Source organism: Tetrahymena thermophila (assembly GCF_000189635.1).
Source record: "Tetrahymena thermophila SB210 genomic scaffold scf_8254667, whole genome shotgun sequence".
NCBI classification, from domain to species: domain Eukaryota; phylum Ciliophora; class Oligohymenophorea; order Hymenostomatida; family Tetrahymenidae; genus Tetrahymena; species Tetrahymena thermophila.
In genome coordinates, this window is record NW_002476434.1 from 217081 (window position 1) to 235022 (window position 17942).

Consider the following 17942-nt stretch of genomic DNA (forward strand, 5'->3'; position numbering starts at 1 on the left):
TTTATTTTTATGGAAATAATATTTAAAAGTATGCTTTCACATTATAAAATTTATATTCATTTTGTTAAGTTCTTTTTAATATTTATGTGCATCAAAAGTTAAGTAAATTGTTTTTTAAATGGAGAAAATGCTTTTATTGAAAAAATATTAAGATAGTAAATTTTTTTTAAGTGTCTTTATTTCATCAATCATTGTTGGATTATTCTTGTTACTTTTAGGTAATATGATAAATATTTTTAATTAATTCGGGAATAATAATAAAAATAAAGAAATTTTATATGTTAGTACGATGATGATATCTTTGTAATGATAGTTGTTTGTTTTAATAAACATTTTTTGATTAAAAAAATTGCAATCTTTTTTTTGTGAGGTGATATAATAAGTAAGAGATTAAAATCTAAAGTATTAAAGAAAAAAATATTTTATCGCAAAGCTCTCACTGCTCATAGTGTTTAAAAGAAAGATTAATATCTGATTGAAAGAGCATAAAAATTAGTCTTGTTGAATCATCCCGCTTCTGCTGGATATTAGCATAAAAATGGGAAACAGCATTAAAAAACAAATATTTGGGTAAGTAAGAATTAGTTTTCTTTATTTTACTATTAGAACTTACTCTAAATTATTATTAAAGTAAAATCTCTATTTTCATTAAAAATTAAACAGGCTATATGAGAAAGATAAATATACAATGGATTTGAAGTAATAAAAATTAACTGGATAGCGTTTATTTCATAACAAACAATATAATATCAAAAAGATATAAAGTCAATGACAATAACTTAGGAGTTTACATAGGAAAAGCTTTGAAAAAATGTCAGTCCCTTGTTATATTAAAGCTTTAAATACTTGGGTAAACTATATTTTACTACTAAAATTCAATATGATAATCAGATAATTTTATTTTTTTTATTGATTGCGCTAATTAATAGAGCCTAATTGATTGAGAAAGATGCCATAATTTCTAGTAAAAATGAGAAGTAAGTTTTGCAGCTTATTAAAAATGGAGTGTTAAAATATAATTTGTATCTAAATAGCTGCAATAAAAGGATTGGGCCAAAAGGAGCTAAAAGTATAGGAGAAGGATTAAAATATTGCCACAATCTTATCAATTTGAATATAACTATTGGAGAGTAACTAATTACTTTTTTGTGTTGAATATTTAATCAATATAATTTATAACATTTCTCAATAAAACTACAATTATTTCAAGGAATAATAATATAGGAGCAGTAGGAGCCATATCCTTAGGGAACGGTATAAAATTTTGCTCTAACCTTATCGCATTATCTATTACAATAAAGCAGTAATTTAATTTTAGATTAAATCAATTCTGATGTATTGTGTTAAGGAATAATAATATAGGGCGCGATGGAGCCACTGGTATTGGTGATAGCATTAAGTTTCTCTTTCATTTGAACTCCCTATCAATTGACATTCAGTAATCTGAAATTAATTATTTTCCCTCTAAATTATAGTAGAATTATTTATTTGGTATGACTTAAATTTATAAAATTTAGCATATTTTTAGAATATAAAGTCACTTAAATCAAAACAAATTCTTCTTTATTTACAGATTTGAATGTATTTTTAATAATTAATGCCTTTTTTTAAAAAAGAGAGGATTTCATTGGCTCATTAGGAACCAAAGGATTACTTGATTCCTTGAAAAGTGAAAATAATATTTAGTATCTATCACTGAATTTTGGATAGTAATGATTCATTCATTGATTTATTTATTTATTTTTTCTAAAGCAGGATATTATAATCTTAATAAAACATTCTGGACTGATATTTCTCAAAATTAATTTTAAGTATGTGTTAATATTCTTATCCAAGATTATTAAGATTATTGATACTTTCTTTATATTTGGGTTACTATAAAATTTGAAATTAATGTAGAATCAACGATAGAAAATATAATTATTCGTTTATTTATTTAATATAGAAAAAATAATATTGGGCCAGAAGGTGCAAAAGAAATCGCTCTTGTATTGTAAGCAAGTAAGAGGCTGAGAATTTTTAAACTTTTTGTTGGAAGGTAATGAATATTGCTTTAGTTGCAATTTATAGAAAATAAAAATTATATAAAAATATCCAGATAAAATAAAATTGGTGTTGATGGTGCTAGAGAAATTGGGATGAGAATTCAAAATTGTGAGTTTCTTGAATCGCTTTCTCTATTTTTATAGTAAATTAATTAATTTATTTTCTTTTTAAATTTAATTTTTAATAACTTTCTCAAACAAAGGAATGACATTTAAAAAGAAGGAATGAGATTTCTATCTTTGGGTATTCAGTAGAATAAACACCTTTCTGAATTAGAATTTTCAATCTAGAAAGAGTAATTTTTCTTTAACTAAAAAAAACTTTTTAAATATTATGCTTATATTTTAGGAAAGATGGAGGCATTGACTCTGATTCATAATCCCTTTATGACTTTGGAAGTAATATCAAAAATTTAAAATAGCTCAGAAAACTAAAGCTAGAGCTAGGAAAGTAAACACTCATATTTTAAATATATACAATTAATATATCAAATAATATTTAAATAGTAACTATTAAATTGGACCTGGAGGCGTACTTGGCTTATCGATAGGACTAAAGAGTAGTATTTCAATTTAAAGTGTGTCAATAGGAATACACATGTAAATTAATGCTATATAAAATTAAAATAAAGTTTAATTAATAAAATATAAATTATAAAAAGTGATAATCTAATTGGTCTTGAGGGCTATATAGATTTAGGGGAAGGACTAAAATATTGTATTAACTTGAAAAATTTATGCTTTAGTGTCGAATGGTATGAAAATTTAATTTTTCTTTATTAAATAAAAAATATTTAAATAATTTGAAAATAGCAATCCCTAAGAAATACAGTATATAATTTCTATGGTGCAACTATTATAGAAGTGCAAAAATTTACAAAATCTATCTATATTTATTCTAAAGTAATTCAAATATATTTATTTATTTAGACAGATCAATTTAATATTTAATCATTTTTAAATTAATAAACAAAAAAAGCTTAAAGCAATAGCAAAAAGTTCAGCTATTGAACAAAATCTATAAAATTGATCAACTCTTCAACTATAAATTAATAGACAATTTTGCTCTGCTCTACTGAAAAAGTTTTGTTTTTAATCATTATATTAACACTAATAAATTATCTAATATACTAAATGTAAATAAAAATGACCGTTTCAAATTAAACACTATAAAATTTATTTAAACTGTAATTTTATCTATTTATAACGATCTAGTAAATTATAAAAAATATGTTCAAAACTCATATTTTTTATTTCTAAATTTAACTCATATTGCTTATACACTTTAGATAAATAATCAATTATTATATTTAAAAAACTCGTATTTTATTTGATTTATTTTATGCTTTTTTATTCTTTTGTAGATTTAAAATACTGGTAAAATAATGATGTTAAGAAATATAAATCAATAATATGTTATTTTATAAAATAAAATGAAAAATCAATTGGAGATCAATAATTTTATAGCTATTCATATTTTGTAAGTATAAAAATTGTTATCTAAATAAATTGAATTAGTAATTAATCATCTTTTATTAAAAAATACATAAGTAAAATAACTGAATTTTAAAAATAACCTCAATTAATTGATTATTAATTTTTGAATTTTCTACCAAATTAAAAAAAATCAAATCTAGAAAAATTTTAGGTCAATCAAGAATATTTAAATCGTAATTTAACTATTTACTGAATTAATTTCTTCAAATTTTATTTAGAAAAAATATTTAAATATATCAAATAAGTATAAAAATATTGATATATTAATAATTAATTTACAAAATATTATTTTATTAAAGAAAAATAACGTTAAATTAAAAGCTTTATCATTAAAAATATATTTTATTTATTATAATCCTAAATTTATAAAAATGAAGTTAAATTTTATTCTATAAAATAAATCAAACATATATTACATAAAAATTAATAAAGATAATCTAAATTTATTTTATTCTTTAAAATTCAAAAAATTCTAAACAAATTTAACGAACATCTTGAATAGATAAAATGATTTTTAATAGGTTAGCTAAATTAATTATGAAAATAAAATGCAGCGAGTATATGAATCCTAAAAAAATTTTCTTTTGAAAAAACGTATAAAAAGTACTTTTTATGAGTTTTTATGAGTATTGAATTAACTTAAGTTTTTTTTCTTTAATAATAATTTGAAAATTTATAGGGAAAATCAGAATTAATTAGCTTTTTAATTAAAAAATTTAGATAGATATAATTTCTAAAATTGTATTTGAAAGAACGTAGTAGCACTAAAAATTTAAATCAAGTATTTTAACCAATTAAATATGTTAATTTGCTGATTATTTTTTAAAAAGTAGTTTACTGTTTATTCCTAAGAATATATAATTTTTAAAATAAACAATTTAATATAAAATAACTATAAAAATGTTTAAATCAATTAACTATAATTATTATGAAAAGTCAGTAACATTTAAATTTATTTTTGTAAAATGAGTAAGTTAGTAACAAACAAACTAATTAGTTATTTTATATTCCTTTGAAGAAGTTTTGAATTACATTAACAGAAAAATATACTTCAAAATTTATTAAATTCAATATCTTTAATAGCTAACTAATCAAACCTATTACTTTTCTATTTCTAAAAAAATTATAAATATCCAGCAAATAAATAATAATTTTTTCAAATAAAAAATTAAACACTTTTTTATTAAAAAAACAATTGGTATAAAAATGTCTTAAATTAATAATTTAATGAAATTATTTATAGTATTATTGCTGGTCAATTATTTATATGCTTAAATTTATACAGATCCAAATATGGTTGGCAAAACTGGATTAACAGCAAACGAAAAGTAGTTATTATTGGATAAGCATAATTAGCTAAGAAATTTGATTGCAAGTGGCGGTCAGTCACCTAATCCTCAAGCTTCAAATATGGCTGCCTTGAATTGGGATAATGATTTAGCATCAGGAGCTTAGGATTGGGCAGATTCTATGAATTACTATCATAGTGATGATGCTGGAGATTCTTATGGAGAAAATTTAGCTTAATCTCTGTATGGAAAAGATACAGCTTATGATCCATAAAATCATGTTTAGCTCTGGTACAATGAAGTACTTGTAAAAACATGGAGTTCAAGTTATGTTGCTTCATATTCATTTTTAGAGGATTATGCTCATTTTTCTTAACTAGCATGGGCAGCAACTACTGCTGTTGGTTGTGGACATTCTTACTTTTATGATGGAAAATATCATATTCATTATACTGTTTGTAGATATTCTGTTCCAGGTAATGCTTCGAATTAATCAATGTATTAATCAGGTAATCCATGCTCAGCTTGTGGCAAATAGCAATCATGCAATTCAATATTTACCTCCCTATGTGGCTAAACAACTGCTATACCTGGTGCAACAAATGCTCAAGGTAGCGGGTCAAGCAGTTCAGGAAGCTCATCTTCTGGAAGTGGTTCTGGTAGTTCAGGAAGCTCATCTTCTGGAAGCAGCTCTAGTTCAGGAAGTTCATCTTCCGGAAGTGGTTCTGGTAGTTCAGGAAGCTCATCTTCTGGAGGAAGTGGTTCTGGTAGTTCTGGAAGTTCATCTTCCGGAAGTGGTTCTGGTAACTCAGGAAGTTCATCATCTGGAAGTGGTTCTGGTAGTTCAGGAAGTTCATCATCTGGAAGTGGTTCTGGTAGTTCAGGAAGTTCATCTTCTGGAAGTGGTTCTGGTAGTTCAGGAAGTTCTTCTTCAGGAAGTGGCTCTAGTTCAGGTAGCTAATCTTCTGGAAGTGGTTCTGGTAGTTCTGGAAGTTCGTCATCTGGAAGCGGTTCTGGTAGTTCAGGAAGCTCATCTTCTGGAAATGGTTCTGGTAGTTCAGCTAGTGGATCTTCTGCTGGCGCATAATAGGCAAACACAACGGCTAGCTATAGTAATTTAAGCAAGGTTAATTTTATATTAATTATTGCTTTTATTATTTTTACATGAATATGAAGATAAATTGTTATTTTATATTAGAAAAATAATAGAAAATTAAATTAAAATTAAAAAGAGTTACAGTAAATTTTTAATAACTTTATATATTATTTGTATTGATAAATATTCAGACCAGTCTAAAAATAATTAATAATTTTATAAGCAAATAATTATCTGAATTACAAAAAAGTTTTGAAAGTTACTTTGATATTTTAAGAAAATAATATAATTTTAAAAGTTAATTGAATATTTAACTTACTATTAAATATGTTTATCAAAGAAATAAAAAATTGATTTTTTTAAATTTAAATTCTAGATTTTAGTTAAATTAATTAATATATTTTAAAAATTACTTATCTATTTATTTATTAAATTCAATCTACTTATTTCAATATATTAAATCAAGTCAGTTTTAAAACAATACTTTATTCTTTTAAAAATTTACATGAATCTATTTTAATATGAAAATGGTGTTAATTTAAAATGAAAAAAATAAATATGTTAATAAACTTCATTTTATTTCTGAACTATTTTTGTTTGATAATGAATTAAATTCAGTTTTTTAATTCTAGCCAAAGGATATTTTTTGATTAAAAAAATGTATTACTAGTTTTTGATTAAGAAAATACCTTTAAATATATTTTTCCTTTTAACAAATAATTATGTAGCAATAAAGTTTCAGGCTTGAAAATATTACAAAAAATAATTTATAATCTTTCAAAATTCAAGCTTACCATAAATTATTATTTTTATGGTCAATCAATCAATACTTTAAGAGTAAAATAATTAATTAAGTTTTTTACAATTCATGGTGGCTTTCTTAAAATAAAATTTCTTTAAACAAACATAAAAAATCATTTAAAAACAATTTTATGGAAAAATAAAATTCTGCCAATATTTCAAATTTTATTGTAATGCATGAATGGTAAATTTAATCACGTTTTTTGTTACATTTTTATGTTGTATTTTGAGTAACAAATATCAAATAAACTTGTTCTTCACCTCTTTTCCAAAATAGCTAATTATTAAATTGATTCAAGTACTTTCTTGCCTTATAATAATTGAAATAAAATTTATGGATAAAATATGATTCCATTAATTTTTTCTATAGTTTTCTCAATTAAAATATAACTTTTGATTTTTTTCTATTTAAATACAAATTGAGTTACTTAAATAATTAATTAAAAGTATTAAAAAAAAAAATTGTAAAATTTATGAAGTTCTAAAGTATCTTTTATCTACTTTTAATATTATTAGGTGGAACCTAAGCAGCCAATACCTTAATAAATTCTGGATTGACTGACGCCTAAAGACAAATTTTACTTGACACTCACAACATGTTAAGAAATAAAGTTGCAGGAGGATAGCAAAGTCCATAACCTTAGGCTGCTAATATGATGGCCATGAACTGGAGTACTTCCTTAGAAGCAACAGCTTAGGCTTGGGCTAGTAATATGAGCTAAGTTATGATTCACTCAGGAAATGACAAGGGTTATGGAGAAAATTTAGCTGAAAGTGGATCAACAGCTCAAAATGACTATGATCCTGCTTCTCATGTTCAAATGTGGTTTGATGAAGTTAAGGATCCTTCCTGGTAAACTAGTTATATAAATACTTATACATTTGGTTCTGCCTATGGCCATTATTCTCAAGTTGTTTGGGCTAAATCTAATAGTTTAGGTTGTGGCCATTCTTATTTTTTTGATGGTACTTATTACTAACACTATACTGTATGTTAATATTAGGCTCAAGGAAATTATATAGGATAGGCAGTTTATGTTTAAGGAACTCCTTGCTCTTAATGCGGGTCTTAATAATGCAATACAAAATATACTTCATTATGCGGTGTTTCAAATGCTGTAAATACTAGCTCAAATCCCTCTTCTCCTTCTTCTACTTCTTCTAAAAGCTAACTTCTCTCTTTTGCATAGTTTGTATCAATTGTACTCCTTTTAACTTATTTAATGTGTTGAAACCTTGTATTTCTGTGTCTAATAGTATATAGCTGTTCTTATTTTTAATTCAAACACTTTGATAAGATATAGTTTATTATCATGATACTAACCATAATTTTTTAAATAGTTCATTCTAATAAATAAATAAGTATTAATATATTATTTGTTACTATTATCAATATAACTCATTTTTTGTTAAGTAACAAGATTAAAATAGTATAGGAAAAATAATTTTATTAAGTTATTTTTAACATTTATTAAAATCTAAATAAACAAGAGTGCAAATAAATATTGTTTTTATTTTGAAAAATAATTATAATTTTAGACAGTGATTTAAAAAACATAAAAAATAGAAAAATTACTTTTGGATAAAATATTTATAAGTTTTACAGCCTTTTATTCATTTTTGAATCAAAATAACAAAATATTGTAAAGAAAGGATTTTAATTTAATTTTTGAATAAATTATAACTAATATCAAAGAATTATCCAATTCAATTAATTTTAATAAAAAAATCCAATTGTATTTGCATTTTTTTTATGCTATGTTTTTAAAAACCTTTTGTAAGAAATACCTTATTTTTTTATTAATTTTAATATTTTTTTTGTAAAAAATTTTACATTTTTAGTGAAATATTTTTTAGATTTTTCATTTCTTCGTCGTTATTTTTAGCGAAGGTTATCGCGAAGTTACAGTATGTAGCAATAAAGTTTCAGGCTAAATATTACAAGAAATAATTTATAGTCTTTCAAAATTCTAGCAAACCAAAAATTATTATTTTTATGGTCTATCAATCAATACTTTAAGAGTAATATAATTAATTAAACTTTTATGTAATTGGTTTTTCTTAATATAAAATTTCTTTAAACAAATATAAAAAGTCATTTAAAAACAATTTTATGGAAAAAAAACATTTCAAATTTTAAAGTAATGGAATAAATGGTAAATTTAATCACGTTTTTTGTTACAATTTTTGTGTTGAATTTTAAGTAACAAATACCAAATAAACTTGTTATTCACATCTTTTTAGAAAATATATTTTTAGAAAATAGGTAATTCAAATCTAGCTAAATTGATTCAAGTACTTTTTATGCCTCATAATAATTGAAATAAAATTTATGGATAAAATATTATTCCATTAATTTTTTCTATATTTTTGTCTATTAAAATAAAACTTTTTACTTTTTCTATATAAATCCTAATAGAGTTATTTATGTAATTAATTAAAATAATATATAAAAAAAATTGTAAAATATATGAAGTTCTAAACTATCTTTTATCTATTTTTGATATTATTAGGTGGAGCCTAAGCCGCCAATACCTTAATAAATTCTGGATTGACTGATGCCCAAAGATAAATTTTACTTGACACTCACAACATAGTAAGAAATAAAATTGCAGGGGGAGAGGATAAATCATAACCTTAGGCTGCTAACATGATGGCCATGAATTGGAGTATTTCCTTAGAAGCAGCAGCTTAGGCTTGGGCTAATAATTTGAGCTAAGTTATGGTTCACTCAGATGACAAGGATTATGGTGAAAATTTAGCTGAAAGTGGATGGACTACTCAAAGTGACTATGATCCTGCTTCTCAAGTTATAATGTGGTTTTATGAATATAAGGATCCTTCCTGGTAAACTAGCTATATAAGTGCTTATTAATATAGTTGTTCCTATGGTCATTATTCTCAAGTTGTTTGGGCTAAATCTAATAGTTTAGGTTGTGGTCATTCTTATTTCTTTGATGGTACATATTACTAACATTATACTGTATGTTAATATGAGGCATCAGGAAATTATTTAGGATAGCCAGTTTATGTTTAAGGAACTCCTTGCTCTTAATGTGGGTCTTAATAATGCAACACAAAATATACTTCATTATGTGGTGTTACAAATGCTGTAAATACGAGCTCAAATCCTTCTTCTACTTCTTCTACTACTTCTACTGCTTCTACTGCTTCTAAAAGCTAACTTCTCTCTTTTGCATAGTTTGTATCAATTGTACTCCTTTTAACTTATTTAATGTATTGAAACCTTGTACTCTAGGGTAAAGCAGTTCCTATTTTGAATTCAAACTCTTTGATAAGATATAGTTTATTATCATGATAGTACCCATAATTTTTTATATAGTTCATTCTAGTATGTAAATAAATAAGTATTACCATATTATTTGTTACTATTATCAATATAACTCATTTTTAAAAAATTAAGTAACAAAATTAAAATAGTAAAGGAAAAGTAATTTTATTATTAAAATCTAAATAAACAAGAGTGCAAATAAATATTGATTTTATTTTGAAAAATAATTATAATTTTAGACAATTATTTAAAAAACTTAAAAAATAGAAAAATTACTTTTGGATAAAATATTAATAAGTTTTACAGCCTTTTATTCATTTCTGAATCCAAATGACGAAATATAAGAATGAAAAGACTTTAATTTAATTTTTGAATAAATTATTACTAATATCATACATAGAATTATCTATCCATTAAAAAAATTTTTAATAAAAAAATCCAATTATATTTGCATTTTTTTTAACATTAAATAATCTTTTTAAAAACCTTTAGTAAGAAATACCTTATTTTTTACTAATTTTAATATTTTTGTAAAAAATTTTACATTTTTAGTGAAATCACTCATATCTTGGTAAGAAAAAAAATATTCTTGAAATTATTCAGCGTATGAGATAATTAAAAAAATGACAGTGCTCTTTTTCTTCAAAAATTAATATAATTAAAAATTAAATTATATGCCTATTTTTTATAAATTCACCCTTATTTAATATGTTTTATTAAAAAATTAATTTTCGTTTAAAATATTATTAAATAAAAATAATTTCATTTATTTTTTACTGGAAAATGGCAAAATAAAATTATCACAAATACATTCATATATATGCACTCCAATAATTATTGATTTTAGATTTAATTGCTTGATTTATTAAAGTCAATAAGCACTTAGATAAATAATTTAAAACAACAAAAACCATTAAAAATATCATTAATATTTATTTTGAATGTTAATATAGTATTGTTGCTTTTAACGCCAACCAAATATATATACAAATTATTAAACACAACTAAAAAATTATTGCTTGGTAATCGTAAATCAAGAATATTTCATCAAATAATTATTTAGTTAAGGAATCAACAATAAAATATAAGCATATATAAAAAATAAATGAGTTCCATGGAAGGTGAATAATAAAAATTATATTTTGCATTTTAGAAATGTTATTTTTAAACAAAAAGAAACTAGCATTACAGCAGGATAGAAATTAAATATTACAGCTGTTCCCCTATTTCAATTAGATGTAAATTACGATAGCTTAAAGAAGCTTTTAGATACTATAGATGGCTCAATAATGAAATGTTAAAAGCAAATTGATTCAGTTAAAGTAGATGTAGGCACTAAATCTAAAGTTGACGATGTAAATAATTCAAATGCTCTCAAAAATATTATTAAAATTGTCCTCATTTTAATTTTAAATAATAATAATGCTTATAATATTATAGATTTGCAACAGTTTGAAGTATATGGCTAAAGCGACAGACATTTATGACTAAAATTTTGTCAAGATATTATAAAATTCTCTTAATAAAGAATAGTTTAAGTTAGGAAAGGGTAGAATAGATTAGGAAACTGAGCCAATATGCTAAAAATTCAATATGATAGGCAATGCTTGTACCTATCTTTACCAAACGTTAGTGAAATAAGATGAAAAAATAAACAAATTGGAGTAAATTATTAACACTAAAGCAGATGATAAAGGACTCAAAGAAAAAATTAAAAAAAGCAAAAATAAACTGAAAGAAAAGGTATTTATTTTATATTTTAATAATAAGTCCTAAATGTATGAGGGATAAGTATTTCTAATGATGAAAGTCAATAAAATTTTTGCTTAAAGCGTGTGTTGCAGTGAGAATACATATATATTTTTAATAAATAACAAGAATTACTATTAAAATATTGATATTAATTTTGTTCTTCTATTTTTATTAAAACCACTAAAAAAATAAATTTGATGTTTAATCAATTGATTTTATTTAATTGTAAATTTTATTTCTTAAAATACTATAAAGATCTAAGATACTTGCAAAGAATTAGAAGATAGAGTCGCTTAATGTGAGAAGACTTCTGCAAATTAAATGGGAAACGTAGATGCACTTATCAAAGATGTAGAAAGAAGAACTATTTGGAAAATTTAAGATTGTCAAGACCTTTTATCTAAGAGAGTGAATGAAGAATTTGTAAATGAAGCAATAGCAAATCTTGAAAAATCAATGAAAGATTAAGTAACAATTAATTTAAAAGTTGATTGATATAAAAATAGAAAAAATTTTTGTATAAATTTAAAGATTAATTAACTTACAGGAGGAGGTTCAGATAAGTTAGACAAAATTCAATCCAAAATTAATTCTAAATTATAAGAAATAGACGATAACGTTAATGAAAAAACAAAACAATTAAAATAAGCTATCAAAGACCTCGAAACAAGGTATTTAACGACTTATTTTAATTTTTTCAAGTTATATCTTTTTTTTTCTTCTAAAAAGTTGTAAAACAAAGTACGTTACCACTGATAAATTTTTAGAAACCAATAAAACTATGACTGATAGGATTTCATAGCTCCAAGTTAGATTAAAAGCTATGGAAACTGAATTAGATTACTCTGAAGTTATCGATGACCATAAAAATTAATTTGTTTAATATGATCACAGAATAAAATAAATATAAGCTGAAGTTGATAAGCATTTAAATAATTAACTCTCCAACGATGAAATGAAAGGATATGAAACACTTTTAAAAAAACTTGATCCCCACAAATTATGTCAAATTGAAGCTGATCTTAGAGTTAACGAGGAGAATATTATACGTCACGAAGAAAGAATAGCAGCTTTGTAATCTGTAATAAAAATTATATTTTAAAATAAATAAATTATTTGTTTAAAAATATAACAAAAAATGAAAAATAAATTTTATTTAAAAGGACATGAAAAGAAAACTTGAAAGCATCGATTTCTTTAGCTGCATGCAAAGTCTACCAAACGAATAAGGTGGTGGTATGAAGCCTGAGGAAATAAAAAAATTAATATACGACATGATGCCTAAATAATTAATTGACGAAGAGAAATATAGAAAAATATAAAGAGACTTAAATGAAGTAAATTATAAAATAGAAAACGCAGGAGAAATAGAAAGAAGAGTTACTCGTATCTTTAAAGAAATTGATATCAATAATGTAATTAAGTAGCTGAAATAAAAAGCTAATTCTGATGATGTGAAAAAAGATCAGTGCAATATGGAATCAAGATTTGCCTAACTAAGTGAGATGGTTTCATTTATAAGAAGAGATTTAGACAATTTATAACTTTTAATTAAAAAAAATGTAATGAATAATAGCTAAGTAACAGCTTCAACTTAAATGGGAATTGAATCTAGTTCCCTTTTAACTACTAAAAAGCTCTTCCCTATTAATTGCCTCTCTTGTGGTCCATAAGCTCATACATAATAGACTATAACTTTTGTAAAGTAAAGAGTAAGATTCTTATTGTTGTATTTTAAAAATATAATTTTATCTTTCTATTTTAATATGTAAAATAGGGAGATCGTATGTCTAGAGCTGATATTCTTAACAGATCTATGGTTGAATATAATGTTGTCCCTGAATAAACCAGCAGCTCAATTTAATAAGATGAAAAAGTTATTTTTAATAATCCAAGTATTCCTACTCCTAAAAAATAAGTAAATCCGTACGGCACACAACAAAGTAAATAATTTTAAATTTCCAATAATTAATTTAAATAAAATTTAATTATTTAGGGGCTCGTCCTTACTCTGCTACAACAAGAAAGTAAAAAACCGTAAACAATTGAAAACAAAAATTTTAAATATATTTTTATAAAAGCATTCTTTAAATTTATTTCTATCAATAAACTATAGAAAAAAATTTAATTTAAAGAAGTTAAATATAAAAAATTGATAAAATAAATATTTATAAATAATCAATCTATCTACAAATTGATTGCATTTAAATGCACAAATATTAAATAAATAATTCTGTAATATAAAAATAAATTGTATATATATAAATACTTATCTACTTATCTAATTCTAACACCACTATTATGAATAACTATCTAATTAGCTTAATAACTTACTTATTTCCTTACTTTTTTACTAACTAACTTCCATATCAAAAAATTGCAATACTCTATTTAATTACCATTTTCACAAAGTAATTTAACTATCAATAATTTATTATATTTTATTAATAATATTACAATATATTAATTTATTAATTAATATTATGCAAACTTTTTGTAAATTACCATAAATTTATCAAAAAAAATGAAAATATTTGATTTTGAGATTTTTTAATAATTTTTACTAGTAATAAAGGATTGTGAGTAAACAAAAGCTTGTTCTATTATAAATAAAATAAATTTATTTATGTAAATTTAAAATAAAAATAAAATCTATTTTATCACAAATATTGTTATTAAATAAATAAATAAATAATTTATTTCCATATTTTAATTATAAAAAAAATATGGGTTAATATTTTATTTACTCAAATTAACAAAAATAAGTTACTACTTAATCTGAAATGGAATTCTTTTATAAGTTTGGCATTTTTACAAAACAAAAACTTGATTGCTTAGCTGATCATAATTTGATTATACCTACTTTTGATTTTTCCATTCCTTATCTTCTTCTTATCAGAAGAGATAACTTATTTTTAAATTAAATTAAAAACAAGCAGAGTTAAATAATATGAAAAGAATTATAGTATTTGCTTTAACTTTAAGTATTGTATATTGTAGCATTTAATTTACAAGTGCTACCTATAACACTATTAACAAATCTTTTAACATATTGTTAGATGAATAATTCAAAGCATTAATGAACATTGATACAATTGGAGAGATAAAAATTTAGTTTGATATTACTACTTAAATCACTTATTTTACTTCACCTGAGTGTTCAACTTGTAAACTATATGCTAATGAAAATCAAATAACTCTATACAAATGTTAATCTAAAAATAACTGTGTGAAAATAAGGGAATTTGATGGTTTGTAACTTGATGGAAACTATATATTAAGTGGAGACATTATTGCTATACCTATGATCTTGGATGGAACAATTTTCTATTTAGAAGAAGTTTATCATATCAAATAAATTGTTCCTCTTCTTTAGAATCCTTAAGCATATTTATCACAGAAAATAGGTTTGCTTATGAAAAGTGATGGTGAAGATTTTAAAAAAATGACAATCAGTAATATTTATACTTCACTTTTTGATTAAGGAAAAATAGATAAAATAAGCTATTCCTTATATTACGCTGATTCAAATTATCACTTGACTTTTCCTGGATATGATACTAAACTATAATATTAGCCATTTTATGATGTAGTTACTGGATACCATTAGTTATATGAGACTAAGACTTATCTAACCTCATCAGTGAATTTAAATTTTAGTGATCAATAGATAGTAGATTCAGTAATTCTATATATAGATCCTACATTTGAAGATTCAATGCTTGTGCTTAATGAAAGTATATTTGAAGGATTTAAAAAAGTAATTAATGAAAAAAGACTTTAACCTGATTTGTCATTTCTTACACCTAACTATCCATCAGGAAAATGGAGTGATTTAATTTTGGATTTTAATTTTTGGTTTAAAAATAAAAACCTCTTCTTTTGGAACAGATATTCCCTAACTAATTTTTATAGATATTTAATATTAGGCTCGTGAAATAATGGAATATAAAGAAAATTATTACACTTTCAAAATTTTATTTGAAAAAGATGTGAATGAGCTAAAGCTTGGGAAGCGCATTTTCAAAAAATTTTTATACTATGTTCATGAAGATAAATATGGATAATATATTTACTCTCTAACACAATTGAAGCCCTAAAAAGCTTTGAGAAGTGGAATTTAAAATTGAAATTAAAGTGACAATTATATATATAAATAATAAATACATCAGTTTTTATCATAAATATTAAAGTAAATAAAAGCTATAAAAATATAAAATTTTTTTTTATAAATGAAAATTTGATTATGAGATTGTTAATAATTTTTATTGATATGAAAGGATTTAGAGTAAGTGAAGATAACATATAAAATAAATATATTTATGTAAAATTTAAAATAAAATCTATTTTATCATAAATATTGTTATTAAATAAATAATTTATTTTCATATTTAATTAATAAATAATAAAAAATATTGATTGCTAAGTTTTTATTTACTCAAATTATCAAAAATAAGTTACTACTTAATCAGAAATGGAATTCTTTAAAAATTTTATCATTTTTTATCATACAAAAACTTGATTGCTTAGCTGATCATAATTTTATTGTACTTATTTTTGACTTTTCGATTCCTTATCTTCTTCTTATCTAAGTGATAACTTATTTTTTAAATTAAATTAAATTAAAATAAATAAAAACAATCAGAAGAGCTAAATAAGATGAAAAGAATTATAATATTTGCCCTAGCTTTAAGTATTGTATGTTGTAGCATTTCATTTACTAGTGCTACCTATAACACTGTTAAAAAAACTATAAACATATTGTTAGATGACTAATTTAAAGCATTAATGTACATTGATACGATTGGAGAAATAAAAATTTAGTTTGATATAACTACTTAAATCACTTATTTTACTTCACCTGAGTGTTCAAATTGTAAACTATATGCTAATGAAAATGAAATAACTCCATATAAATGTTTATCTTAAAATAACTGTGTGAAAGTAAGGGAATTTGATGGTTTGTATCTTGATGGAAACTATATCTTAAGTGGCGACATTATTGCTATTCCTATGATCTTGGATGGAACAATTTTCTATTTAGAAGAAGTTTATCATATCAAATAAATTGTTCCTCTTCTTTAGAATCCTTAAGCATATTTATCACAGAAAATAGGTTTGCTTTTGAAAAGTGATAGTGGTGATTTTAAAAAAAAAACAATCAGTAATATTTATACCTCACTTTTTGGTTAAGGAAAAATAGATATAATAACCTATTCCTTATATTACGCTGATTCAAATTATCACTTGACTATTCCTGAATATGATAGTAAACTATAATATAAGCCATTTTATGATGTAGTTACTGGATACCATTAGTTATATGAGACTAAGACTTATCTAACCTCATCAGTGAATTTAAATTTTAGTGATCAATAGATAGTAGATTCAGTAACTCTATATATAGATCCTACATTTGAAGATTCAATGTTTGTTTTTAATGAAAGTATATTTGAAGGATTTAAAAAGGTAATTAATGAAAAAAGACTTTAACCTGATTTATCATTCTTTACACCTAACTATCCATCAGGTGAATGGAGTGATTTAGTTGAGGAATTTAATTTTGGTTTAGGAATAAAAACCTCTCCTTTTGGAACAGATATTCCCTAACCATAGTTTTTGTTTATTGAATATTCTGCTGATGAGTTCATGGAACATAAAGAAAATTATTACACTTTAAAAGTTTTATTTGAAACATTTGTGAGTGGGTTAAAGCTTGGAAAGCGTATTTTCAAAAAATTTTTATACTATGTTCATGAAGATACTAATGGAAAATATATTTACTCTCTAACACCATTGAAGCCCTAAAAAGCTTTTAGAAGTGGAATTTAAAATTGAAATTAAAGTGACAATTCTATATAAAAATATATTATACATAAATATATATCTTATTTATTAAAGTAAATAAAGCTATAAAAATATAAAATAATTTTTTATTTTTCAATTTTAAATTATTTTAGATTTTTAAAATATGAGATCACTAATTATAATTAACAAGTATTTACAGTATATAAATTTATTTAATAATTCGCCTCAAGCTAATTAAAATCAAAAATAAAAATTTCTGATCAGGTATCTAAATTTATTTTTGATATGTTTTTAAGTATTGTATTTTCCATTTTTAATTTTATATGTCATATCTTACTCTTTTTTTTATATTTTTACTTTCA

General features: G+C 22.9%; 7 protein-coding genes across 7 annotated transcripts; all 7 read left to right on the forward strand. All coding sequences in view use genetic code 6, as the record gives it.

Annotated features, from left to right (window-relative positions):
* Positions 1-538: 538 nt before the first annotated feature.
* On the forward strand, positions 539-3124 carry TTHERM_00653780 (kinase domain protein; the record flags this gene model as incomplete). The annotated part of the gene is made up of 16 exons (XM_001013930.3): positions 539-570; positions 664-699; positions 758-850; positions 930-977; positions 1035-1130; positions 1211-1303; positions 1349-1438; positions 1617-1709; positions 1946-2038; positions 2099-2188; positions 2249-2341; positions 2395-2496; positions 2553-2645; positions 2708-2800; positions 2859-2948; positions 3025-3124. 16 exons carry the CDS (start codon positions 539-541, stop codon positions 3122-3124), a joined length of 1335 nt encoding a protein of 444 aa, XP_001013930.3.
* Positions 3125-4835: 1711 nt separating this feature from the next.
* TTHERM_00653770 (cysteine-rich secretory family protein) lies at positions 4836-5999 on the forward strand (the record flags this gene model as incomplete). Its single annotated transcript, XM_001013929.2, has 1 exon — positions 4836-5999. One exon carries the CDS (start codon positions 4836-4838, stop codon positions 5997-5999), a length of 1164 nt encoding a protein of 387 aa, XP_001013929.2.
* Positions 6000-7201: 1202 nt separating this feature from the next.
* On the forward strand, positions 7202-7960 carry TTHERM_000653758 (SCP-like extracellular protein; the record flags this gene model as incomplete). Its single annotated transcript, XM_012797195.1, has 1 exon — positions 7202-7960. One exon carries the CDS (start codon positions 7202-7204, stop codon positions 7958-7960), a length of 759 nt encoding a protein of 252 aa, XP_012652649.1.
* A 1238-nt stretch (positions 7961-9198) lies between these two features.
* On the forward strand, positions 9199-9972 carry TTHERM_000653759 (SCP-like extracellular protein; the record flags this gene model as incomplete). Its single annotated transcript, XM_012797196.1, has 1 exon — positions 9199-9972. One exon carries the CDS (start codon positions 9199-9201, stop codon positions 9970-9972), a length of 774 nt encoding a protein of 257 aa, XP_012652650.1.
* A 1153-nt stretch (positions 9973-11125) lies between these two features.
* On the forward strand, positions 11126-13821 carry TTHERM_00653760 (Scp-like extracellular protein; the record flags this gene model as incomplete). Its single annotated transcript, XM_001013928.2, has 9 exons — positions 11126-11141; positions 11197-11375; positions 11461-11763; positions 12028-12240; positions 12304-12443; positions 12502-12853; positions 12936-13484; positions 13550-13715; positions 13769-13821. The coding sequence occupies 9 exons, from the start codon at positions 11126-11128 to the stop codon at positions 13819-13821; spliced, it is 1971 nt and encodes a 656-aa protein (XP_001013928.2).
* Positions 13822-14722: 901 nt separating this feature from the next.
* Positions 14723-15902, forward strand: TTHERM_00653740 (transmembrane protein, putative; the record flags this gene model as incomplete). Its single annotated transcript, XM_001013926.2, has 2 exons — positions 14723-15532; positions 15702-15902. 2 exons carry the CDS (start codon positions 14723-14725, stop codon positions 15900-15902), a joined length of 1011 nt encoding a protein of 336 aa, XP_001013926.2.
* Positions 15903-16431: 529 nt separating this feature from the next.
* TTHERM_00653730 (transmembrane protein, putative) lies at positions 16432-17610 on the forward strand (the record flags this gene model as incomplete). The annotated part of the gene is made up of 1 exon (XM_001013925.1): positions 16432-17610. The coding sequence occupies one exon, from the start codon at positions 16432-16434 to the stop codon at positions 17608-17610; it is 1179 nt and encodes a 392-aa protein (XP_001013925.1).
* Between the last annotated feature and the right edge of the window lie 332 nt (positions 17611-17942).